This window comes from Pseudopipra pipra, chromosome 5 (genome assembly GCF_036250125.1).
Source record: "Pseudopipra pipra isolate bDixPip1 chromosome 5, bDixPip1.hap1, whole genome shotgun sequence".
Classification (NCBI taxonomy): Eukaryota; Metazoa; Chordata; class Aves; order Passeriformes; family Pipridae; genus Pseudopipra; species Pseudopipra pipra.
The window spans coordinates 61360936-61388678 of NC_087553.1; the positions used below are offsets into that span (position 1 = coordinate 61360936).

General features: G+C 35.8%; 2 protein-coding genes across 5 annotated transcripts in view; one reads left to right on the plus strand and one right to left on the minus strand.

The window, feature by feature from the left end:
- Positions 1-27743, plus strand: part of COG5 (component of oligomeric golgi complex 5) — a 183340-nt gene that overhangs the window by 21813 nt on the left and 133784 nt on the right. The window lies entirely within an intron of this gene.
- GPR22 (G protein-coupled receptor 22) lies at positions 9516-15602 on the minus strand. Of its 4 annotated transcripts, none has more exons than XM_064656320.1 (3): positions 15155-15571; positions 13884-14144; positions 9516-11123 (listed from the first exon to the last, which is right to left on the minus strand). In XM_064656320.1, the coding sequence occupies exon 3, from the start codon at positions 11096-11098 to the stop codon at positions 9797-9799; it is 1302 nt and encodes a 433-aa protein (XP_064512390.1). In that variant the 5' UTR covers positions 11099-11123; positions 13884-14144; positions 15155-15571; the 3' UTR covers positions 9516-9796. The 4 variants fall into 4 exon arrangements, with proteins under 4 accessions (XP_064512390.1, XP_064512388.1, XP_064512391.1 ...); XM_064656318.1 differs by having other exon boundaries at positions 13096-14144; positions 15155-15570; XM_064656321.1 differs by lacking the exon at positions 13884-14144 and having other exon boundaries at positions 15155-15602.

Sequence of the window (27743 nt, forward strand, 5' to 3'; positions counted from 1 at the left end):
CAGTAGAAGTACCTGTAAGTTTATATAGGTTTGAGAGCCAGCTAACAAAACCCAAAAGATGTTGCTTTCACAACCCACTGAGTTAAACTAGAAAAATAGAATCATTGCTGTCAAAGCGTGTTTCTGAGATGTGTGGAAGAGTGGTGTTGGGAGCCTAGACTGTATGTCCTCTGCAGCCAGTGGTAAACAGTCGACACAGGAATTATCAACAAGGAGAAACATTATTTTGGATTCTCTTATAATAAACTTACTGAATTTGGAAGCCACTTGTTGCCAGAGTGGCAAGTCATGATGCATAGGGCAAATTGAGAGTAAACCCAGTGTTTAATGTTTCATTTTTGAAAGAGTTAATTTTCCAGTGCAGAGGATCTTCTTTTCAGTAGTTGGGGCAAATGTATTCAGACAAACTTGAAAGCTGAAAGCTTGCTGAGAAGACTGTATTAGGTTGTGAAATACTGGCTTTTTGGCAGTTGAGAAAGAGGGTAGTCCTGGCTGAAGGCCTATTCTAATGTAGTGACAAAGCAAAGACAATAACCACAATTGGAAAACAATGTATAAACACAACTGAGTGCTATTACAAGTATAGAGTATAGATATGAAAAATTTAAAATACTGTAGAAAAATCCATTACTGACTGGAACCAGAAAAACAGCTATCATGGAATAAACTTTTTAAAGTACTTGTTTCCAAATTGTTCATAAAAATTTAGAATAGGAGGATTTTTCAGTAAATGCTCTTGCTATCTCTTTGGAGGCAGGGTAATTTGTTCTTCCAAAGAGTAAGAATACCTTGTAATCCAACAACGAATAAGGAGGATGGTATACAAAAGTATTAAGTTCCCAGAGCCATTAGTTTTTAATACGTTACTGAATGGAGAAGGAGAAAGTCCAACTTATGTTCCAACATTCAGCAGGAGAAGTGCAGTATTTATGTTAAAATCAAGGTCAGGTAAATACAAAGCTGCTCTAGAAAAGTAGTAGACAAGTTGAATTCATTTGAAGAATTCAGGGCTGTAAAGCTGAATTAATGGTAGTCAATTACCTTTTTATGGAAAATATGGATTGTCAAACAAATTTGTGCATTTTGCTTAGTTGATTAAAGAAATTGTGTATCTGTAGATGCATTATAGATTCATTTTGTGTGCATAATCCCTTAATTTATTGTTCCCCTAAATAGGTATTTAAATGAGCCATCTTCTCCTCACTTCACTGTTATTCTACATTCTTAGTAGATAATTTTGTTACTAGGGGAGCTGGAAAGGAGGAATAGGGGTAAGTAAGGTACTAAACTTCTGTAAAGCTTTAGAACTTGACTGCATTCTTGCTGGGATCGCTTTACCAATGTTGTTTCTGTTCTTGTATTTATGCAGCTGTGTCAAGCAAATCTGTACTTCGGAAAATTGCATAGGGGATTGTGCTCTACAGATAAAAACATAGTTTTGTGGTTACCTGTGAATAAATGCAATTATACCTATCACAGTAGGAGATTAAATGTGCTCTTTTTCTTGAAGATTAAGACTGTAGAGGTGCATTCATGGGGAGAAAATAAAGGGCTGCAGAAGGGCTCTTGGATTAGCAGAGAAAAATGACAAGAGCTAAGGGCTGGAAAATGAGGCCTGGCAAATTCAGAAGTAAAAATAATTGAAAAATTAGATTATATAAACAGTTTTGTTGTAATTTCTCAAGTAAATACTCGTTGTTCAAATCTTAAACATAATAACCGATTTTATTCTGTTAATTTCTAGTTAAAGGGTGAGCCAGTTCAGGCTAAAAAATCTAACCAAATAGCTAAAAAAAGAAGATTGAAAACTAATCTTTGTTCAGGTCCTGGATGGGAGGCAGTATCCCTGTAACTGTTGTTTCTGTCTTGCCTAAAAGATCATTGAAGGTGTTACTGTCTGTAATGCAGAGTAATGAGAAGTGTAAAGTAAGATTTCATTCTTCATAGGAAACAGCTTTAAAAATAGGCTGTTTTCACAGGAGTAGTTTTTCCTCTTTGACTCCTGACTCATGCACATAATTTTCAAATATTGATCAAGAATTTTATGTACTCTTCTCAGTTATGGTTTGAAACATAAAGTAATCCAGTTGTCTTACATGTTTACCATTTGGGTCCAACCTTCAGGTATCCACAGGCATTAAATCTGATTATCTCAAAGGTGTTATCTTAAAGGTGAACTCTCTTCAGCTAAAAACCAGCAGGGTCTCATATCTTTTTCCATGTAAGTTCAAGGAAAGATATGAAAATCTAACCTCATTAAAAGAATGAACTTCCCATTATCTTGAGGACATACTGTTTCTCTGGCAGGTCTGCAATTCCATGTCTCACCAGTTTTCGCTGACCTGACTCACAAACTAAAGATGCAGTAGAAACATGAAAAAAAAATTGGCGCGTAACAAAAAAATCAATGACTGAATCAAGTCATCCCCACTTTTATTCTACTTTAAACTGCTCTGGAATCTTCACTGTACAACTGAGGCAAGATTTTTTAGAAGCTTCTGAATACATTAATCTTTTTAAAGATGTCTTTAAGTTGTCTTCATGTGCACTTTTTTGTACTTCATCAATGTTTGATGCAACTGCAGATGAACTGTGCAGCTCCTTTTTATATTTATGGACGTATAATGTCATACGGTCGAAATTATCAATCTTAAATGTTTGTTCCTGATTAAACATAGAAAATGAAGTGATTCACTCAATTTGAAAATTTTGTGTGATTTGATGTTTGCTTTATAACTGTTCAGAAGATGAATTTTTAAATAAATTAACACTTATTGTTTCTATAACATGCAAATATACTCCTAGAAAGTCTGTTGTCTCTGAAAAAAAATCTCATGAACGCTTCACTTAATTATGGCAGTAGCATTAAATGTGCTAAATCTTATTTTAGCTCCATATTATGTGCAGGTTTGTGATATTTTGGCAAAACACAAAAAAAATTAGTTTTCCATTAGCATTCTTTTTTGGGTTTGGTATACTGTTGTTGGTGAACCAAAGAACTGTGTTAAAACCTTTCCTTTGCCCACAGGCTCTTTTCATAGAATCATAGAATCATAGCATCATGGAATCATAGAATGGGGTTCATTGGGAGCAACCATAAAGGCCATTTAGTTCCAGCACCCTGCCATGGGCATGAACACCTTCCACTAGACCAGGTTGTTCAAAGCCCCATCCAGCCTGGCCATGAATGCTGCTAGGGATGGGGTATCCACAGCTTCTCTGGGCAACCTGTTCCAGTACCTCACAGCCCTCAGAGTAAAGAATTTCTTCCTAATATCTAGTCTAAACCTTCCCTCTTTCAGTTTGAAGCCATTTCCACATGCACTGTCGCTCCATGCTCTTGTAAAAAGTCTTTCTCCAGCTTTCTGTTAGGCCCCATTGGTACTGGAAGGTGCTCTAAGGTCTCCCTGGAGCCTTCTCTTCTTCAGGCTGAACAACTCCAATTCTCTCAAGCCTGTCTTCATAATAGAGGTGCTCCAGCCCTCTGATCATCTTCATGGCACTCTGGACATGCTCCAGCAGATCAACATGTTTATTGTGTTGGCGCCTCAGAGCTGGATGCAGTACTCCAGGTGGGATCTCATGGGAGAAAAGTAGAGGGACCATCACCTGCCTCTGCCTGCTGGCCAGATTCCTTTGATGCTGGTGAGGCCAAGGATACAGTTGGCTTTCTGAGCTGGGAACGAACATTGCCCGGTCATATCGAGCTTCTCATCAACAATTTTTCACATCTTTTGTTTTGTTCGTTCTCATTCATTGATAGGTCTCACTTATTAGCTATTAGAGCTGTTAGCAGGAGTAATAGATCTTCCTCATTATTGTTAAGGTGCTTTACAATAGCAGTGCTCACGTTCATCTGTTTTTTTGTGATGATACATACATTGCAAATAGTGTTCCTTTCCTGTCTTCTTTGGCCTTATGCATGTTTTCAGCCCATAGTAATTGCATAGTGGTACGCAAAGTATCACCGATATTTGTAATTTACTAATGTGGGAAGCTGTCCTTTTTTAATTACTTCTCCCTTTTTCCTTCTCTGTTTATTTGTGACAGGGATTTATGAAAAACATCTGAATTAAGATTTGGAAGAAAACCATGGTACATAGTAGCAATAGGTTACTGTGCTTTCCCCCCCCCACTAACTGATTTGGAGTTTAATTTGAAGAAAAAACAACAGATTGTGAGAGATCCTGGTACAATTAAAAGTAAAACCGTGCTAATATTGCTTTGTTAATAACAGTCTGACATAGCCAGAGTGACAGATTTTACAGCAATGTTGTTTCACCAGTGACATTGATTTGTTTATCAGATACAGTATCAAGGTAAACTGTTACAATATGCGGTAGGAAGTTAGAGATCATATTAGGGTAACAGAAACCGAAAGTACATTTCCAAAAACCCAGCTTGAAAAGGAAACAAGAGTGTGCTGTTTGCCAACAGCTTTGTGCTGTCAGCCTGCCTGCCTGCTTGCCTGGCTGCGCAGTGTCAGGAATCAGAATGGCGATATACAAACACTTACATTCAAAGGATGTAATTAATTCAAACTATTAAAAAAATACGTTTTAATAATTTCAGGTTCTGTACCTATCACAGAACTTTTGCTGTGAATCTTCTGTGTTTTCATTTTCAGTGAATTCCTTTTCATTTTGTGAGAGTTTCTTTGTAAAATATGAAAACAGCTGGTACAGAAATCTATAACATAAATATACAGGAAGATATTTCTTCCATTCCAGCTCAATTTATAATAATCACTGAAGTGTAATTTTAGCAAAGAACATAAAGATGTTTAATGATATTTCTCCTTCAATGTATTACTCTACAAAAATAATTAAATTGAGATAAAGAAGCAGTAATTGAAAACGTACTGTGGTAGTAAAACAAACTCGAAGCATCCAGACAAACTGAAATTATCTGACTAAAGGGAAAATTCAATAGCATTTTTTTAAATTTATCACTGGGAGCAGACACTGAATGACCTTTCAGGTCTCTTCTTGTAATGCATGCACTCTGTATGCCTTTGTACTCAGTAAAATGTATACTTTATCTGTAGGAAAAGAGGTAGTAGAATAATGTATTCCCTTGTTTTGTTTGTTATTTGTGTATAATTTTTTAAATCAAAAGCCTTTGTTTGTCTCATTCTCCCCTCTCCTCCCAGCAACTTTGGCACAACTACATATCACACTCGATGATACAAAGATAAGTTCTTCTTCTATTTTTGTCTGTTATAATCTAAAAAATAGGGTTAGCATTCTTTCCACAGAGTTGCATGTTGCCCTCCACTTTTCTGTGGTCCTGATGACTGTAGCTGCCTTACAGTGGTTCCTTCTACCTTCTGCCCTTTTCCTCTTCACCTGTTTCACATTCTTCTTATTTAACAGTTACTAGCTGTGAGTGATTTTGATTTTCCTGCTAGTCAGTTATTATGTGTTTTTTAGTTGTTTTTTTTCAGCCTTCTCCCAGCAAAACAAAACCCAAACCTTGTGTTTAATTTTGCTTCTTGAATTGCACAAGTGTTCTATGAAGTAGAAAAAGGAGAAAGTAGTAACAGAGTCAGATTATTCTTTCTTTTTGGTGTAAGACAATGAAATTCAGTGATATTATGGCAGAATGTGTGAAGTGGGAGTGGAATTCAGCTGTTACAAAGCTGGAAGGTTTTAAGACAGAAGCTGATTGTCCTTAGCTATATGTTGGAGGTAATTTGTTTGAGCAATGGGTGATGGAAGAGTGATTTAATGTATTCTAGGTTTTTTTAATACTGCATTGAAACTTTGCTAAAGAATGCTGTATTCTCTCCTTTCAAAAGAGTTTAATGGCAATTGGCAACTGAAAGTTTCTTCAGAGGAAACAAACACATGTCTAGAATATTCAGTTATCAAAGAATTATCAAACATTATCAAAGAGTTATCAAACATTGATGTTGAAAAGGAAGTATTATGTGGACTGAAAATAGTATATGTAATGGTTAACATAGTAGAAAATTTTTTCCTTGTGTCCAGGTAAGTCCTATGTCTTGTTGAATATATTATTTCATTTAAAAAGAAAAAAAACCCAACAAAACCCGAGGTGGTTGTGGGAAAGATAAGATATTTAAGTCTATGCATGATGGGGCATAGTGCTTGTCTGTCCAGTTCAATGATGCTCTTACCGAAAAGTCCTCTTACGAATATAAAATAGGTGCTAAAGTTGAGCCTCACTTTAGGTGTCTGTGGATATATAGTAATTATGTGATCCATACAGGTGTGTATTTACATAACATTGAAGGGAGATGCATTGATCTGATGTGTATCCAGATGCATACATTTTTAATCTAATATATTTAGAAAACACTGAAGTGACTCCTATTCCCCTGGCACTAATAAGTAAACAGAACTTCTGTCTATGTAGCAGTGCCTTGTAGTCCATAAAAATTGTTGCCTGCTGGAAACTAGATATTTGTGATGTATTTACATTTCTGTACTACTGGTTTGCGATATACTAGTGTGTGGAGGTGTGCTTCTTGAATATTCTAATAGATACTGGTACTGTACTCATCTCTTTTTTTTTTTTTGTATTTTCAGTGTGGGATAACCTCATTTTACAGTGTAAAATTGAATGGAAATGCATTTGCAGTTAGAAAACAACATAGTAAGATATCAGCCAATACTTCAAGGACAGAGAAGGTGTGGAAATTGGCAGTGCTTGCTTGTGTTTCTGAGATGTATTTACTGGAATTAGTATTTTTGTAGTCCTGTACAATTCTGCTTGCCTTAGGCTGAATGGTGTGAAATGTAATTGAACTAATGACTCACTGTGGTGAGATCATTTTTAAGAATGTAGTGGGCTTCTGATTGTACAATACTGTGGCATGTATTTGCCCTTTTTTCTCCAGTGATGCTGCCTCTTTTTGCATTCTGTTTTAGTCTATCTGTCAAGCACCCACGGCACACCTTCATATCCCTCTTAAAATCCTCTTCTATGTCTATAGGATATGCAGTGTGTCTTCACTATTTACTCTTTAATTTTGTGTTGTTTGGGTTAAATCTGTGGTGTGGTATAGATCATGTACGATTCTGTTTTGTAATGGCTTCTGTGTGTATATAGGATTGCATGTATCCTTTCTTATATTGCTCCCTGCTGTATGCAGAATTTTCTTCTGCAGCCCTCAAAGTGTACTCCCACATGGTATAAATCCATTTTTCTAAAGTTTAATGAAGATGAAAGATAATAAATGTAAGAATGAACTTGCTTATATTCTTATAGGCAATCAGTGACTGTGATCGACATAGCCTTTAAAACTGGACTTAATCTCTTTGACTAATTCCTAGGCTGCTCTTTCTCTTTGCTATGAAGTGCTTCTGTGTTGCATCTGACTTTCTAATGAATGAGCTTTAGCACTAAACGTGGAGTTCTTGAGGATTTATTTAATTTTAAAAAGTAAAGTCATATTGTCAAGAAACCTTTCAAGTCTGAAAGCTTTTCTTACATGCTTATTTCAGATAGGGATGTAAACTTATTTATGTTTTGTGTTCATTATGATTTCTATTTTCTTTCTTTTTAAATAAATGAATAATATTTTTGATATAAGAATACTTTATTGGAAATGATAAGTAGTCAGTGAAATCATGTTACGCCATTAACCCTCAACATCCCACTTTCTCCTCCTTCTAGTGTTCAAAATAGAGAGAATAGCTTGAAAGGGAAAGGAAGAAGAGCTACAAAAAAAACCCCAATAGTTTCTACTTAGGTATTTTGGGTACATTTCTTTTCAGAAGAACTTATTCCCGAAAGAATGTTTTTGAAGCGGTAAATGTAGAGCATATGGGGGAAAAAAAAGCTTATTGCATAAAACTTCTGCAACCTCTAAAATAAGGATTTGAATTCTTGTGGGAAACTAGAAGTAGCTTAGATGAAAACAACACAGTAAATGGATACAGTTGAATGCAGGTGTCATTGGGCTAGTTTTCACAGAAAAGCCAGTGAAAGTATATTTGAATATATGTTACACAGTAATTTCAGTTATCAATTATTATCAATCAGATAACAAAATTTCTAGGTAGAATTTGGATGATCATAAGTGGCTATTCTTTGTAGAATATGGAGTTGTAGTATTATTTTTTGAGTGTTCTATTCTGATAAGCTAAAGCCTGAGCCCAAGTAAACTAAGGTACATTAGAAACACTGGGATTTTTTTAACCACAAAACCAGTTTGGCAATACACATATGATTAATAATTTAGGAATGTAACAGAAAAGAACCTTTTGTTCCCCTAAAACAACACTTTTTTCCGTATATGCAACTTCAGAAAAATGCTTCAGAAATCCTCATTTTCTATGTAATAGTTTAGTCAAAGTAGCTCTCATATTCAAGGCTATGCTCTGCTTTTTTTTTGTATAAGTTAGTACTTATTGAGAATTAGCCTTTTAAGTATACTGTAGCTGGTAACACACTGGCCAGTATATCTAACAAGACAAGTGAAATCATGCTCATTGATTTTGCAGTTTTTTATTTTGTTTCCCTTTCCTTCCCCCCCTTAACTGGTAACTCGTTCAATCAATGTAGCCACTGTTCATTTGAAATTATGAAATTTTTAAGGATGGCATGGTGCAAACAGCTTGTCAAACTTGTTTGGGTGAACATCTTAATTCTTGCTTACAGTGTTAGGATGGTGGTAACTTCTTAATGTTTCTTGATTCTTCAATGCAGGTTTAAGAAGAAATAGAAAAAGAGAATATAGAAGAAAGGTATACCATGGCCACCTAGGGAAAACAGGAGTAGAGTAACTAGCAGTATTGGTGATTGTAACAAAGTAGTTGCATACCTAGAACTGAACATCATTGAAGGAACAGTGAAGTAAAAATAATAAGAGTTATTGAGGGCAACAAAAATTATCATTGTCTTTAGCTGTGGCACTTAACAGCCATATCCTTCTACCTAGATAGATGAAAGTGATTGAAAAATCTCAGTATAAAAGGTCTCCATGTCACACTAGAGGTCTAGCTAACCCCTTCAGCTTTGCATAGGAGCGTTGGTTGGTTGGTTGTCTTTTAGCATCAAGCCCAACAACTTTCTTGTCTGTGTTTTTTTCCCTCATTTAGCCTGTCCTTTGCCCTTAGCCCCTACTGTGTAATTATTCAAATGTAGAAACTGTGGATCTGAGATTGTATACACAAGACTTTCTACTTTTCTTAAAAATACTTTCAATTTTTGGACGAGCATGAATTTTTTCCCCTCATATAAAAAGTAACTGATTCTAAACCATTAACTGAAGGACATCATGTAAATGGCTTTGTCTATACGTGCATGCTAGTCACATGCTGGAGAAATTTGAAATAAGTAGCTATCTAAATATGAGGTCAAAATATGTCCAGGTTGTAGCTGCATAGGATTCAGAATACCTCTGATCAATACTATTTACGAGTTAAATTTAAATATACCGTATCATGCAAAATGTTGTATTGGTGCTCCAGAAAAGTATTCCCAAGTGCAATTTTTCTTTAAAAATTCCTTTATACTTACAGAGAAACTGAGCCATACAAATATTTTTAAAAGTTTGCACTTCTTTAAGGCTATTTATTTTCTAAAAAAAGAGGACTTGAATATTTTTGACAAATATACACATGGTGTTACGCTAACAAACAGCCATGCAACATATATCTTACATAATGAAGAAATTGAATATACAAGATCTAATCTATTTAACATACATATTGAAAATATACAGTCTCGCCAATAGTTAAAAAAGTTTTTTTTCTTATTTGGCAGTATTTTTCTACAGTTTGTTCAAATATTCCGTTTGATGTGTTTTGGTGAATACTGAAATCTAGTCAGTGACAACCTGAGGTACTAAACATTTCTGCCTTACTTCATTGTCTTCAAAGGTAATCTTTTTGTTCCTTTTAGGCTCTATCCATGAATTGTGTATTACAGCGTTATTTGGCATGGGATCTGCTTCCACTATTGAAACCACTCGCTTTTTCATCTTACTTTTCAGAACTTTCTGAAACTTTTGCCTTGTGAATGCGTAAAGTAGAGGGTGAAATATAGTTGTTCCATATGCCATTACTAGAAAACATAATCTCAACTTTACCAAAAGGTCACTTGGGCCCAAACATAAGATGGTGGTGTTTAAAACAGAAATGGGTGTCCAGCAGAGAAGGAATGTTGAGATAATCAAGAGGGACATTCTGAAGACTCGCTTTTGCCGTTCCCGTCGCTCCCGGTGCCGTTTTACAGCTCGGCGCAGAGCAATTATGACAGACACGGAAGTCCTTACACCAAAGACAACGTTTTTCCCTCCACCGCCCTGGGACACATCTGTAGTCTCATGCTGGGTGGTCAGAGAAATAGTTTTTTTCTTTCTGGCTTTCTTCTTTTGTCCTGTTGTAAATCTTGTACCAATCCGAATATTTAGGGCCTGGAGTATTTTGGTGTATGTAATTAGCATTACTACAACAGTGAAGAAAAATATTGGAATCTGAACGAGAATGTGGTAGTACATTCCTAGTTCAGTGTGGTACTCGTTTGTACTCACACACAGGAGTGTCTTATTTTCCCAAGTACTTACACTTCGAAGACTGAAAAAGTTGACTTCAATGAAAGGAATCAGGAAGGAAAAAAGTGAAATGATCCATATTGATGTCATTAATATCACAGCCCTTCCCATGGTCAGAATTCGATTGGCAGGTTTTACGGAGATGTCATATCGGTCCAGGGTGATAGCAAAGACGTTGATTGCAGTTGAAACGCTTGCAAAAGAGACACAAGCCTCATGGAAGCAGCAGATGAGAGCAGTGTTACTCTCCAGTGAAAGCAGAAGGATAACTATAGTTAGAGGAATACATCCCACACAAATTATTACATCAAGTACATGAAGGTTCATTGTAATTATGTTACTGACAGAATTGATTAAGTTGGATTTCATACAGTAAAGTACCAGCACGGTGAGGTTGCTGCCAAGTCCCAAAACAATTTCTAACATCAGAAATCCAGTGAGAGAAACTTGAAAGCTTAATGGATATGACAGTGGTCGGTACATGTTGGTATCGATGTCATCAATGGCATCTCGAACTGTAATGTTAGATTCAGACTGCATGTTGACTTCCAGAATGGGGGAGAAACACATTCTTTTGTTGCAGTTGGTTTTTCTCCTGAAAGGTGAAATAAAATATGGATCTATTTGATTTCTTTTTTTAACACTTATTTTAGACAAATCCTGGGGAAGGAGGAGAGAGGAAAAGCAACTATTCTTACCAAACTCTTCATTTACAGTATGTTTAGAGCTTTAGTTGGCACGGACTCAAAAGCCTGAGGATCTAGAATAAGGTCTTTCCTTTTAAAAAGAAAGCAGGATTTGCTTAAAAAAAAGAAAAAAAGTGAAAAGCTTCCACTTAAGGAGGCAAGGCTTTGTTTATAGTGATGTGGTTTTTCACAAAAGGCCCATTTGTTGAATAAACTGTACTTGTGCATAGCCTTTGTATTGCTTTGAGGGTCATTTTAGGAGCAGGTTGTTAAGTATTAACAAATTAGTGCTCAAGATCATTTTAAAAAGCTCTTGTGGAAAAAGAAAGTGATAGGAACATGGTTCACTGTTGCTTATATATCATAAAAAAAACATTTTAATTATTTATGCCAATTTAGCCACCTCTTTCTTATGAAATTTACAGTTGTGTTGTGGGCTGAAATGGAAGTTCTGTAATTCAGGAGATTTTTACAGAGCTTGAAATTTTCTGTTCACTTTTTTTATCTTTTATCTGCATGTATGATGCTTACCACTGCAACAATTTTATATAAGTATATAAAATTTCAAATGCAAAATTTATGTGGGTTTGGGGAAATGGAGTTTATTATAAAATACTACATTTCCTTTTTCTGATTTGAGTATTCAATTTCTTCAAGAAATAAGCACCTACATGGAGTGGCTGAGTATTTAATTTTATTCCAGAATAGATTTAAGAAAATAATTTTAGAAAATAATACTTAGAAAATTGTTCCTTTTGGGTTTTGGTTTTGATTTCTGTTTTGGTTTTTGTTTGTTTGGTTGGTTTTTTTACAAACTGCAGTTAAATCCAGCAGATTTACATACATAGCATGTTTCTCTTAGGAATAAGTGAGGTTAAAAAAAGTAGCATTTCTTACATCTAGGAGATTTTTTATTTTGTGGCTCACCTGCTTTGTTTTACACATGCTGGTGAATTGTAAATGTAGCATCTGCATGTAATACCTGATGTTTGTATTGTTTATTTTGTCAGGCAGCTCCTGAGTTTATAATTGAGTGAATAAATAAAAGAGGTTATTCAATTTCTTGCTATAATACTTGAGGGTTTATATTTTTTTTAGGTAGCTTTAAATTTAAGAGGGGACGTACTTGGCATGAAAATAACTTTGAATGCCGACCTTTGTTCTATTCTGAATACATTAAAATGGATAGCACTAAGGTGAACAAAAATGAGCTCTTTTAAAATGAAGGTATGAATTAAGCACACTTGGGATACAGTATGCAAATGGATTTCATCTGCAGTTCTGAAAAGCCTCAATTGAACAATACTATTAATTGCAAATTGTATGATGGAAATTCTTGTTATTCTTCAACAGCTATTTCACATGTGCCTTTTAAATAAAAGAAGATGTAAATTAAAATATATTAATCTCAGGTGTGAAATGAAACAAAAAGTATTTCAAAAGCTTTGTTTCATTTCTAATTTAGGCAACCTCTATTCTGTTTATATTAACCCTCAGGAATACAATCTCCTCTGTGTATGCTGTCCTGACTGTGAATGGATTTCAAGAAACCATTCCAAATGCATTGCTGGATAAATGAAGTTCTTTTGTATTAGCAAAAGCCAGGAGGAAATCAAAAGCAGATCTGCTAAAACAAATGACAGTCTCACCGTAACATTATGCCAACTGAAATTTTGTGAAAACAGAGAAGTTCAGATGTGCAGAGTCTTAATGAATAGATTAAACATCACCTCCTTGTTGCATTGATTCTATTTCAGTTAAATAAAAGCAGAAACGTGAAGGCAGGGAGCTCATTTACCCCGCGCATCCATCGCCTGTCTGGGTAAGTCCCTGCTCCCTGCAAGTGCTGAGCAGAGGTGGGGGCACGGACTGCCGACCTACCTGTTCTCTGAGCCTCAAGGGCCTTTCAGATCGTGGCAGCAGCTTGTCATAAATTGATACATGGTGCAACTGAGAGATTTTTGACATGTAACCTGGAAATCAAGTGGTGGCTGGGCTCTTATTTCATTCCTTGCAGGTTTTTTTTCCTTTTTTTTTGTTCCTGCAGTTCAGCGGCAAAAAATTCTGATTAAACACGGGGACTTCTTAATTGCCTCAGATACTTCTACAGAGCAGGGCATATTCTGTGTGTCTGTTCTGAGTTTCAAGCCAGCAATAACAAATAAACCTTCTTTTAAGTGACGTTAATTTCTTTCCCCTGTTGCATTTTGTAGCAGCCTGCTTTTTTTTTCCAGGTTTAAAGAGAAATAATTTCTGATCTCTGTTTTCAGAGTGCATGTAGACATCCTTTAGTTTATGGTTGCGTATTTCTTTCTGTAATATTCCTGCTCATTACTTTTGAGTGATGGCTTAGTCAAAGAAGTTGCTATACATCATAAAATCCAGTTCATGTGCTTTGAGAGTAACCATGAGTTACCTAATTTGGTTTATTTTGATTTAAGGAGAATACATAGCATCATAAAATTGAGGGAAAAATATCCATTAGTCATTATGACAAATAAGTTATTTAATGAGTAGTATAGAAAAAGCTTGGTTAAACCTTTATTCAGCTTGCTGGTGAAGTATGCATATTTTCCTTTTGAGATTTCATGTTTCATTGTCTCTTCATGCATCAGTAGTTTCCACAATTCTGGTTTTAAATTATAAATCCCTCTTTAAGAAATGCTCACCATTTTAAGAATCAATCATTGCACTCTTCTTTTAATGAAAATCTGAGCAGATGTGTTAGTCTTCCATGTATATTGTTGAAGTGTCATGCACGTAAATGGTAATACAAGTGTGTTCCATGTTTTGTTTCTAATTCCTTTATGTCTTAAGAATACATTTTAGTGATGCATCCTGCTGCTTGTAGGTCATACAGCTACAAAGATACCCGGTCAACTGCATTCTTCATATTGTCAGTTGTAAAACTGAATTAGTTGCTGCATGCCCTTGTGAAGGGGAGGAAAAAAAAGGTTAAAAGTAGGGCTTATAATTTCAAAATAAAATAATGCAAGAATATATTTTCTAATATCACTTAATTCATGAATAACAGATCTCTAAAATTGGACCTTACAGATTACATAGAAAATCAGTTAGTGTGTTCTCTGTTTGCTAATAAAATCATATTCTTCCTTCAGCTTACATGAATTTAGTTGTTTTGGACAAGTTTCCTGTTCTCCGGATAGCGCAGGTTACGAAAAGCCCTGACTAGAAGCAATAACTGTTGGATGTCGAGTGTCTGTGACTACAGCTAGAAAATGTAGTTTTATAGCTCTGGTGAGCAGGTAGTTTATACATACAACTCTCTTGTCTTTTAATGAGAAACTGAACACAGTTAATGAGCCTTATAGGAAATATGCTTTTGGTTAATTTGCACACTGCTACAATTTCCTTTCTTGAAATAAATGTTTAGCAAATCCATGCTCTTAGTAAATGGCTTGAATATACAGGGTAATGAAAGAAATGAGTTTAAAAGAAAACAACAAAAAAGGGAGATTTCTTAAGCAATCAGAGATTAGTCATATTAACCAACCTTCATAAAACAATAAGTATACACTAATTACAGACTGTCTGATCCTTCGAAGAGTAACTGAATAAATCTGAAACGTATTTAACTGCCAATATTTGGAAATACTGCTGAGGGAGGAAAAACATATTCCCAATTGCATTATGTGGTTGTTTTCCCAATACTGTATGAGCTTAAACTGTACTGTCTTTATGTTGTATGAACAAAACAGCGTCTTAATATTCTATAAGACTTTAATACAGAACAACATTTTTCTACCATTGTATTTTTAATGGGGAGGGGGAAATAGCATTTGAATATTTCCTGGCCTCAAATATAACAATATATCAGTACTTAATATAAGTTGAATCTGATCTCTTGCTTTTTTCTCCTATTTTTTAATTTTGTTAAATGTTGCTTATTCTGTATACCATAATAAGGAACAGATCTTACCTCCACTAAAGATTTGGTAAATTCTCGATGCAGGTGAAGCAGTTCCAGGTTGGAGGGATTCATTTTGTTCACTTGTTAGCAGAGTAGAAGGGAAAGAGGGTAATAAGCATATCTTCAAAAAATGACCTTAATGAAAATTTGTGCCTGTACTGTGCCATTGTTTCAGCATACTGCTAATGTATACAACTGCTTTAGTTCTGGTTTACAGGCTGCTGCAGTCTCCCACTCTTCCTACGGTAGAATCAATAAGCATCTGAAAATACATAATGAAAGTAATTTAACATACTGAAGGCTTCTTGTCTCCAGAGACACCACTGAGATTCAAGCTTTCTAAAAAAGAAGAGCAGTGCTTCTGAGAGGAAAGCTTGCGATGGGCAGCTTTTGCAGAATGACAGCCTACCTTGTCGCTTCTCCTCACTGCAGAGAGATGCAGTGCATTCACTAATTTTGATTGGTCAGTGATGTTGGGCTTAAATTGTGCTTCATATATGGGATTGATGCCCTCCCTCCCCCCGATTTATATAAGGATTCTTTTATAAAAGGACTAAATTTACAAATGATTTATGAATTCTGGAATATATTAAGGGTATGCCTGTTTTATTTTTACCTTTTCACTCTTTACTTTGTGTACACTGGAAACCACATGACACTGAAAAAAAAAGGATTAAACGTTTATTACTTAAAAAGCTTCCAACAATCTATATTTGAATTTGCCTACTTTCCATTTCTGAGGGTTTTTGGTGGCTTGGGGTTTTTCCAGTTTTTGTCCTAAGAACATCTCTGAAATAATACTGCTTCTTTAAGCCATGCTGAATCTCATCTTACATGTTTGTATGCAAGTGGTCGCCTAGGTCTTCTGTTCAATAAATTATTTTCAGCACAACTTGGTACCTGCATGTAGAAAAATTAATGTTAGGATTCACAGTGATTATTCAGACCTTTAAAATGACTTGATAATTTAGTTAATTCATGAATCAGAAAAGAATGATTTTTAGGATCCACCACCATGTACAGTGTATGTATAGCAGTGAATGTTGTCAATTTTGTTGAAATGTTAACTTCTAAAAAAAATCTTGTATGTTCCTCATGAATTTTGCTAAAGACTTAACAGGTTTTTGTAAGGATGTCTTACATGATGTTCTTGACCTTCGCTTTGGAGGGGGTGTTTTCATTTTCACTTTTTGTTTCATAACTTATTTCTGAATCTGTTCTATCAGTATAAACAATGCTCACAACCACATAATGAGAAATGTAGCACAATATCTGTTCTGACTAGTATTTGGCTAAATAAACCTTGGGAATAAATTCAGTATAAACCCCAAAATAATATTTTTAAAAATCTGTTTGCTGAAACAAGTAGTTAAAAATACCTGAGTATAAAATGTTCTATGGATAGTTTTTAATCTCAGTTGAGTATGGGGAGTGTGGGGCTTTTTCTTTTTTTTTTCTTGTTTTAAAAGATTTTTAATTTTTTTTAAAAATTTAATAGAGTATTAAAGTAGGGTTATTAAATAAGCACTTATTAAGATGGCAGTTTGGGTCAAATTTTGATGGGCTCCTTTGTTTTTAAGTTGTTAATGCAATTATAAAATGCATTAACATGTGTAACTCAGACATGTTTATTTTTTCTCTTTATTTTTTGGACATCTGTCCAATATGTTATTTATCTTTAGGTAATGGCATAGTTTATTTATTTTTTAAGATGGCTGCATATCCATCTAGCATGCTTCCTGTTCTGTACTCCTTTACATTCAGAAAATATGTAAGTAAAGGTTGCAGAAACTTTGAACGAAGATCAGTAGGTACCAGCTGGCTATGCTGAATAGCAACTGATTGAGCCCTTTGAACTGTCCCTGTATCGTCTACCTCCCAAGAACTTGAAACCAGTGATACCAGCATAACTCTGAAGAGTTGATGTGATAAAGAGGATTTCTGAAATGGAAGCATAAATACTAATATATTAAAGAGGTTTACTTGCTTCACTTTCAGTATGACTTAGGATAAGTAGGGAAGCCTGTCTAAATTCAAACAGATGAATCTTCATCTCCGTTTCTAGTTCTTCAGTGTGTGCCTCAAAGATGGAGGTATTGGATGAACTGTACTGTTAGGAAGAAAAAGATGTACACACGGGGGAAGATTGTAACAGGATTTTGGATACAGCATGGATATGTGGTTCAAACACGGGCAAAGGGGTCACGAAAGACTACCTGCATCACAGAAGGTGATATTGGCAGAAGTTTTATCTGCAGAAAGTGTTTGAGAGAAATGATAAGGAGCTGAGTTGTGAACATATATTAAGCTTGAGTTTTCTGGAGAGAAAATCAGGAAAAGAAGCAGTACCATATGGAGGCAATCAGGAGTAGGTGGATGGGTAGACATGCTTATAAGCCATTGCTGTGCAGATGCTAGTTAAGATAGTGTGAACAGATGACATCATCCTCAAAGGGTAGATAGGGAAGAGTGGGCAAAAACAGCCATGTGCAGGCACCCAGCATAAACAGAAAAATGTGCTGTTCTTATACCTGTTTCTGTGTCAGTACAGAATGGAAGAGAAAGAATTTGCCTGGTATTTTGGCTTTTAGGGTAGTGAAAAGTGAGGTGAAAGGATAATGAAAAGATAGAAATATCAGGGAACAGCAGGAGTCCTGAACCAGGAGACTGGTAGTGAAGGGTCTTAGGACTGAGAATGGCAACACAAGGGGAGAGGGAGACCCAGATGGTGACAGAGAATAGAGCTGTGAAGGGTTGAGGCTGCTGGGTCTGATGTGGGGGGGAAATAAATGCAGAGGCAGGAGCTTGAAGCGGAGTGGAGCATAAGGGAACAGAGGCATTTAAATAGACGACGAGTACACAGGGGTAGAGAGAATGGCAATTACCATAGCATACACCCCTGTAGTACTTTTAATTCAATTCAGGAGTCATTATTATCTGTTAGAATATGTTCTGCTTTGCTGGGAGCAGGAAGTCCAAAAATATGGAAGTTATAGAGTATTTCTTGGTCCTCTTCCACCTTTTATCTACTGTCTTACTTTCCACACAGAGGAAGTAATGTCCTAGGATTGACTGTTACTGCATTCCAGAACGGTGGCAGGTCATCTGTAGATCTGGAGGTCTCAACTTTGCTAGGCATTTGCTAAGATCACTCTGAATGCACCTTCTTGTATTGCAGTGTTTTAAATAAGCTTACTTTGTTAAAAAGACTCATTAGGATCACAAGGTCTAGCAGGGCCAAATGAAGTACCCAATTCTAATGTTTGCTATCAGAGTCCTTGATTTTGGAGCTTTAGCATTCTCTTAATGCATTTTAGGCTTTAACTTTACATAAAACCTACCACAAACTATCTTAACATCCAGATATCCTGGGCGTTCATGAAGATCTTTATTGGTGCAGTTGGGAGACTGTGTCTGCTCACTTCCCTTGTTCTCTGCATTGTTCTTTTTTCAGTTTCTGTGATTATGCCCCCTGAATGCTTCAGCAGCACTTTCTTTCTTTGTACTGCATGTCTTGTTTCCTAGCCTGAATCTTGCTGCTCATTTGGTGACTGTTTAGAATTTTACTGCTTCTGGGTCTAAAAATGTCATGTATTCTCATATTTGCAAGAGACTTGGGCTCCTAACTCATACAAATTTTTTAGTGCCACATAATGTCTTTAGAGCTTGAATTACTTTTGAAAATGGATATCAGGTGATTTTGGACATCTTGCCCTGGGATTGTTGTTTAGCATCATTTACATGGTGTGTCTGCACAGTTCCAGCTGGATAGATCCTTCTGTACCTTGCACTTGCCTACTCTGGGCAGTGTGATGCCCAATTCTAACACAGCTCTTCTGGATATTTTATGGTTTATATCTGTTCTAGCAGCTTGTGATCCATATCTAAAACGTGTTTCTTACCTTATTGCATCTTAGTTTCCTCAATAGTCAGTTGCAAAGAACTTTGTTAATTGTTGTTGAAAATCCGTATCAAGGAAAAAAAGCAGTGGATAATAGCTGTTTGGGTTTGGGAGTTGCACTGATGTATCCTTGTTATCCTGAATCTGTAAATGTGTTCTGCTTTACCTGATACTGAAATTATGGCTTGCTGGCCTGGATCATATTGCAGCATGCTTTTATGTTGAAAAGGTGTAAATCTGATTCTCGTGCAGTACACAAGTTCTAGTCATAAAGGTTTTATTATTATTTAAGAGTGATATGCTGAATAGATGACAAAAAAGTCTGCTAGAATTTGTATATAAGTACCATTCTGAGTCAGATGATAACAGTCTTCTTTCTTTTGGCACAAGTACTTTATTCTCTTTTCTTTATTCTATCAAGAACTGTTCTAAGGCTGTTATTCTTTTTCTGTAGTAAAGACTGACATCCACAAATTAATTTTCCATTCAATGTCCTATTCTTAATGCTTATTTTTTCTCTCTTATTGTTGATTGCCATACAGCTTGCTTTGTTTTGTTATTTTTCTGTAATGACTTATTTAGGTTGGGTTTTGAGTTTTTTCGCCTTTCTTAGCTCCATATTTCCCTTGTCAGGAAACAGTCTTACAATGGGACATTGTTGATCTCGATTTCTCCATTTTAGAATTACATCCATAGAAAAATCTGGATCTTCCAGATTAATTATAGGTTGTTTCACTGTGCTTCCTCTTGTATTTGCAAAGATGAAGACCTTTGGAAGCAACAAAAAGGCGAGTATTTTTACACTGATATTAAAATATATTATACATAAACCATATATATAAAATTCTATAATAGTATATATATTTTGAATTTTTCTGTGTAATGTATATATATTCATTTTTTAAGATGCAGAGTTCATGTTAGCATAGCAGCCTGAGTACAGAAAAGTTGACTACTTATGCCACGAAATAAGAATGTCTTATAAGATTCATTTGGGTTTGTGTAATTGTTAGGCATAGGTTATTTGTTCAGTAGTATTCCATGTTAGTTCAGCTGTTGACCTTTTCAGCACTGGAAGGTTCTGTACTCATGAGGAAATGTGTAAGTTACAGAATGCCCTTTAGCTATTTAGACTGAAACTGTATCTTCTTTTAGTTTTGCACAACAAGGTGATACCAAAGAAGAATTGCAAAACCAGTGCAATTCAAGCAATTGCAAAATCATTCATATGTAGAGGAAGTATCCTTTTCATATCATAACAATAAATTTGGTTAAGTGATATAGCTAAATCATAGTCTTGGTGTATTATTGCACAGTTATTTCAGTGAAAAGAAAAAAAAGTATTATCAGTTATTCTCAGGAAGAAAATATGGCTGGTAAATTTAATAGTAATTTAAATAACATCAGTCTGACTCCAGCTTTTCCCCATGGAGGTGATTTGTCCTCTAGTATAAACATTCATAGTTAACGGTGCTGCATCTCGTAGTAGTTATTGGCAAAAGTTTAACTAACTGTAACATTGAAGATATTTTTTCATTTTCTTTAAAAATTGTGATATTGCTGTGAATTTAGTTTTTCCTTCGTTAAAATTGTGCTTTGACTACTCTGAGAATTTGAGAGATTTCTGGTTTTGTAAAATATTCTTAGCTCTAAGTTGGCAATTGCTACTGAGTTCTAGTGAGGGTTTCCATATTATGGAAAGGCTTTTGAAAGTTCTGGCATCATATCATTTGCATTGCTTTGAACGTACAAAGAAAAAAGCCACCTGCTTGCATTGTGTGAGCCTGTGCAAGTGTGCCTGAAAGAACACTGATTCCCAAAGTTGGAAAGTAGTTTAGCACGGTAGCTGGAATGTGCTGGAGCTGGAGTCCTTACGCTGTGTGGCTGTAGAATGAGGAAGTATTGCCTTGTGGTTTGAAGTCCCAGATGGTTGCTTTCCTTGCTTTCATCAAGATATTTTGTATGTTGGAAGAAGTTTTTGGTATTATTCCCTGCTGCTGTGTGGCTGTGTCTCCAAGTCGTAGCTCCTGACAGCTCTGTGCTAGTGCATCACAGATCAACATCGATATAGACATGTCAGTAAGCTTTCTGCCTGCCTTATTATAGTGCACTGGATTCACTGGTAGCTGAGCTTAAAATGCAGAGTTTAAACTTCAGGATCTGGTTCAGGATTCTCCATCAGATATCCTTGTTGCTGTGAATGTCGTACCTAGCCAAGTATGTGGGATGGGCAGCTGGAGCAGCACTAGATACCCCGTTACAATCCCGTGATGCAGGGGTTGGGTTACAAACCTTCCTGCTGTAACAGCAATTCCCTTATGTGGAATTGCTAATTTAAAACAAAGTGACAAAAGACGAGGGTTTTCTGTAGAGTTGTTCATCAGAGATCTTGGATGGACTTTGCTTCTAGTAATTTTTTAAAATTGGAAGGGAGTACCAGTTTCTTTTAATTAAGACAAACTGTTCAGATGGCATGCCTAGTAGTGACAGTTCTTCTAGCTGAAATTAAGAGACAAGTCTTATGATCTAAATTGCCCCTTAGTAAAGAGTGAACACAACCTGAAGAGGTATCACATAAATTGTGTCCCTTTAATTTTGTTAAGATCACCCACAGTGTAAGGTTTACTACTAGGGTGACTTTATACATTGCAGTTTTGCTCAGCTCCTTGGCTGGTTTGGTTTGAAGAGCTACAAAAAACATGTGAAAAAGATCCAGTAGGCTTACTACCCTTAAAATCAAAGTTCAGTGACCACACACAGTAACTCTGCACATTTCCACATAATTGCAGTGACAGGAGCATTCTTCACTTTCTTCTGACAACAAAATAAAATCTATGGATGGTAGTTAGATTCCCTTTCTTCTTGTGAATGACAGATCTAAGTGGTTAAAACCGTGTCAGCCCCTGCATCCGGTTCAAATGTAGGAAGTTGTTCACATCAGTCTGATAGAGGTGAACTAAGTTAGTGCAGTGTGTTGGATTCACATTTACTCTGCTAAAAAAAGTACTGAATTGATGTGCATGTTGATCTAAATTGAGATTTATGTTGGTATCATGTTCAGTTTATTTTCTTTCTTCCTCTCTAGTTTGGGTTCAGTCGTTTTCATAATTTGTATCCATAACAGTTTAATTTTTTTAATTGATTATTGAAAAATACCTCTTATTTTCTTCAGTGAATAAGTGAAAGAGAAATATAATACCCATCATATTTTCTGGGTTTTTTAAAAACATATATATTGTAGCTCTAGAGTCTAACATAAATACCTAAACTATGTTAAAATGCATGCATATGCATGCATATGAAGAGCTAATTTTGTCTGTGAAGCCTTTCAAATATCAAGGGTTTTTGTGCCTAAACCATAGTTTCGGGTTTTTTCCATCTTCTAAAGTATTTTTAACTTCACTGCATAATTGTTGTCTTTGAAATCACTTACTGTAATACTGAAGCAAACCAGAGCTTGTATGAAAAATGCTTTCATTTGCTGTTTTTTGGGAGAAGGCTGAGAGCAGTAGTGTCAGTGGTATGTCTGAGAAGGGAAATACTGTTTTGTTTTGTATGTGGTTGATGCCTGGAAGTGGCTTTGCAGTCATTAGGCTTGAAGCCTACATTTTGTTTTGCTAATAAAATCCTGAGAAATTGAAAATGGTTGAAACTGTCACATTTTTATTACACTGATGGATGATGAACAAATACGTTTATGGAGAAAAACCTTGTCAAATTCTTCATCAGCCTTCACTGATGGTCTGTGTAATGAATTAAAACATATAGGTAAAATGAGTTGCAGTGATAGGAGCTATGAAGTGTAGTTGGAGTAAGAAGGAGGAAGAATGATTTGCATTATTTCTTGTACCTTTCAAGGTGAGAAGCTTCACTATTACTAGGTAGGCTGGCAACTCTTCAAATTGATAGCTTTGGTTAGGAGCTCCTGGAGGAACAGTGGAAGATGGAATATAGCAACTGAAACAACCGATCAACAGGAAAACCACGTGAGTTATTACATACTGACTCTGCCTGTTACCATGCTGTCTTTCTAAAAAAGAAATTGCCGTTCTGATACAAGTAGAGGTCTTTTCTAGTTCTCATTCTTTCCACAGTAGATACGGTGCCCAGTGAGAAATTACTCCGTCTGAGAGACAGCTGGATATGGAGAACATTATTTCTCTTATTAATCAAGCAGATTAGTTTTAATGTGAGGAAAGAATGAAAGGAAAGGAGAGTCTGCCCTTTGAAAGTGGTTACTATTTTAAGCTTGTTGGTGGTTAGATTGGAAATGGTTTTCTTTAAAGTTGTTTAATGTTGTAATACCTTTTCTGCTGTCTTGCTCTTGAAGAAGAAAGAAAAACTCAGCCAGCCTTTGCTGTTCCCCCCCACCACGGCAATTATTTTTTTCCCTGCAATTTTTTCATATATTCGTCAGAAACTTATTTTGTTCACCACCATCAAAAAATTCTAGGCATCTACCTATTTATTGGATTCTTGCTAATACCCTGTTTAACACTCCCACTCCAAAATCTTTAAGCTGGCATTATCACAATAAGCAATACAGGTCTAGGGTAGAATACTTCAATGGGGATTTTCCGGTGGTTTTTGAGTGCATCTGTATGTAAGGACTCTATGGCTCTCAGTTAAATGCATACCCTGATAAATGTTACAGGCTGTGATGATAGCAAGTACTTCAGACAGTTTGTGAGAGTATAAAAGCCACTCTCAGTAATCTTGAAGCCTGTAGGCAAAGCAGCTATTGCAGTGTACTTTGTGGCAATAAAGATTGATATTAGACACAGAAGTTTTGTTTGTATTCAGTACCCTTAATCTAGAGCAAATTTATATGGACAGTTAGAGATAGTGGATTAACGTTTAAACTAAGGATTTTAGCTGCTTGTCCAATGTCCATGCCCACAGTGCCTGAGCATCCTGTATCTGCTTCATAGTTTCTCTTCACATTATTCTGTTTTGTAGAAAAACAGTTCAGTTATGTGCTAGAAGCCTAGGGCGGATCTGGAAAGTCTGTCTGTATTTCATGAATCTATCCAGTCTCTATAATACAAGACCAATTTCTTTTTGAAGAATGCACAGACTATAGAAATTTTCCACATTTATTCTCTTAGCAGGTCTTTAAGCACAGATTTTTTTATGTCTGACTAGACAAAGAAAGTTAAGCCAAGGCAATGCTTTGGAGTAATAAGGAGAGAATTGGGTTTTGAGTGGAAAATAGTTCATGTATCTATCTCTCAAGACATTAATTTATTTTTTCTAAAGTAAAGTAATGTATTGGCAAAGTCAGAATATAAATTATTTCTTGCACTAACTTTACTTCTATCTAAATTGCTTTAAGCCCTCAACTGCATTGGAAGGGGGGTAGGAGAGCAAAACAAACCTCCAGAACATGCAAATAATTAATGAGATTTTAAAAAACGTATTGATGAAACACTATAGAATTCTCTACTTCATCATCTAGCTTTTTGAAATTAAACCCTCCCGTCCCACATCTCTAAGGAAACAGGCCTTGCAGTATGCATGGAAGATTATTAAACACAGGACAAAAATACAGAAACCTGTTTGGAGAATATTTCACCTGGATTTTGACTTTGGGGAGTTGTTGCTTCCACCATCAATTAGTAATTTAAGGGTAAACATACTTGATAAACAAAACCTATAAACATATAGGACCTATATGTTAAACTAATCAATATTATGAATGGAACAAACTGGTTATAGTGCTTTTATGTTTGGTACTTTGGGTTATGCCATCCTGAAAAAACCTTTTCATTATTATGTAGGTGCTTTGTATTTTGGTGCACTTCTGCTTCTCTTATCCTTCCCAATACCACCTGTATCTTATATGTTTGTGTGATGTGGCAGGAGGAAGAAGAAAAGACACCTATTTAGGATGAGCCAGGCATGGAGTTAGTAGCATGAATATTTGATGAGAACTAAAGGAGTCTCACGCAAGGACAGGGAAGTTGTGAGAATTGCCGTAAGGGTGACTGAGCTGCCCTTCAGATTTCTTTATATAGGCTTCATATAGATCATTTTTTTAATGATCTTTTTCTATAAATGGACTAAGAGTGTTGAATTTTATGATCACTTTTGTATAGAACTGCTAAGAGCTTGACTTGTAAACCTTGCTTTAAGTTTTTGGGGTTTTGAAAAAATTCTTCAGCAATATCAATATTTCTTCACTTTGGTATCACAGTGTAATTCTGTTGGGTACGATTGCCATGTATGGCAATTTGCTGGATAGCATCCCGTGATCAGCTGGGCACAAAATTGCCTTGAGTAGATTTGCACATCCACAACACAAAGAAATGAGAATGCAAATGGGATTGATCCCAAAAATTTCATGGACCAGCAGCTGCAGAGAGAACTGTGGACTGTAGAGAGTCCACATAAAATTGCTAATCTGTAATTTTAAATCTTTGTTTAAATCTGTGATTACGATGCAAAGTTTATTTTTCTCTTTCTGTGCTTGCCTGAAAGCGTCTGTATTTTCAAAGTATGTTTTAAGATTGCCGAGAGCTGCTAGTCGTAGATGATGAAGAAATGAATTCACCAAATCACTAATCTTTTTAATTTTTTAGATTCTTTTTAGAAATACATCCAGCTGATATAATTTAATATTCTGTTTTTGTGCAGAATCTTGGCTAATGCATCTGTTGAATGAATAAATAAATGGGAAGAAATGCAGTTTTAATTCTGGCAAAACCTATTTTTATTTTTTGCTTGTAAAATTGGCAGTAATATTCTACTCTGGGATAGCATTATTGGTTACTGACACAGTGGAATAATAGTAGCAGTTAGAAATAAATTTGAATGTAGTTGAATTTTTTAGCTTGAGCTTTTATTTATTATTTTTAAGTAATTTTAGCACCTGCAAAATAATACAAGATTCTGGTTTCTCGTTTGACAAATATTATGCATTCACAGATTAATGTATAGCTTCTAATCTCCACTGATTACTATTATCTAGGAAGTGCTTGTTAGATGTTAAAGCTGTGAACACTGAGCAGGTCATAGATTGGGCCAGCCTGTTCTTTGACTGAGGCTCTAGAAGGCAGCCAGGCAGCTATTGTTTTACCCTCTGAAAAAATGTATTCCTTTGACTGCCTTTTGTCTTTTGAATTCCTACTGAGTTAGTCATTTATTTATTTGTTTTGATATTTGAATGATATTTGAGCTTTTAATGAGGAAATTCTGTTATGCTACTTGTGAGAGGAGAAAATTGTATCCAAGTAGTTTTACTTGCAGTACCCAACTCTTTGCTGTTCAGTTTAGCTGATAAATATTGGGCTGCTCAAAATGCCTGCTGGGTCCACCTCCCAAGGCCTTCTCAGCACTGTTCTGGATCCTGTACCAAACCTGGGGTTTTGGGGTGCTGATTCAGCTGGCACAAAACACTCTGGGTTGCTCTTGAGGAAATCTGTGATTGATTGACTTGATTAAAAGTGCTGTCACCACTGCCACTGACAGGCAGCGCTCACTGCGGGGCTGACTTGTACAGCTGAACAGTGTGCACAGACTTGTTATCCTGTAACTCCTGTGATACCTATACCATGGTTATATTTTGTGTGAATGTGTATATGTATATAAAAAAGTATATAATATTTATAAAATTGACTTAATTCTCTAGAAGTGGTATGAATTTGCACTCTTTCTGACAACAGAAACAGTACAAGTGTTGCATTCTCATAATGGAGATTCTCCAGTGCATAATGCATTCTCCAAAGTGGAATCCTACTTGCAAAAAGGTACCAAGAAGGAATGCTGAATTTAAGGTAATTTACCCTTAGCCCAGAGGCTTTCCAAAATGAGCTTTTCTCCAAGGATGGGCCTGCTGCAATGGCAATGGAAAAATAAGTTCAAACCATAGTTTGAGTGGATTTTGACTCTGGTTTTATTTATTTGCACAATGGTGATAATTTTTTCTCCTCTCTTCCAACTAGCAAAGTCTTTCTTTTGGCATTTCTTCTGCTTAAATGTGTCAGAAGTAGTATTGTTATCTGTGTGAGGATTGGGAAGGAGAAAAGACAGACACACATCTATTTGCAATACTAGAATCAATCTCTGCTGAAATTTAGATTTTTGTACAAATGAAGTAATGTCATTCCTGTCTTTTTATGTTTTTAATCTGAAATAATATCATAGAATCATTAAGATTGGAAAAGGCCTCCAAGATCATCAAGTCCAAGACCATATCAGCTAAGCTACAGCACTAAGTGCCACATCTGGTTGTTTCTTGAACACTTCCAGGGATGGTGACTTTACTACCTCCTTGGCCTGTTCCAATGCCTGACCACCCTTTCGTTAAAGTAATTCTTCATGATTTGGGATTTTCACTTGTGTAACCAAGATGGTTCCTAAAGTTAAAAAAATTACATAGTTGAAAGCGTAAGAAAGTTCTTTTCTTCACCTTTCCCACTTTGGTAGACTTCATAACTCTCCATTTCTCATGGGTAGAAATAAGTCAAAGGAAAAAAAACCTGGGGAAAAATTAATTAATCGGCTGAGCATGGATGAATCATTGGACAAAATCCCAGGACAGTGTTAGTTAGGAGACAAAGAATGATGCTTCTGTTACAACACTGTTCACAGGACTCGTGTGGTAACTGGGTTTAAATGTGAACTTGTTACTTGGACAAGTTACTTGGTGTTCAACTTCTTCCCTTTATAAAAATGCTTAAAATGGTAGCCAAAAAT

Bases quoted from the DNA above. Each gene is read 5' to 3' on its own strand.
- GPR22 (XM_064656321.1), bottom strand. From the start codon at position 11,098: ATGTGTTTCTCCCCCATTCTGGAAGTCAACATGCAGTCTGAATCTAAC.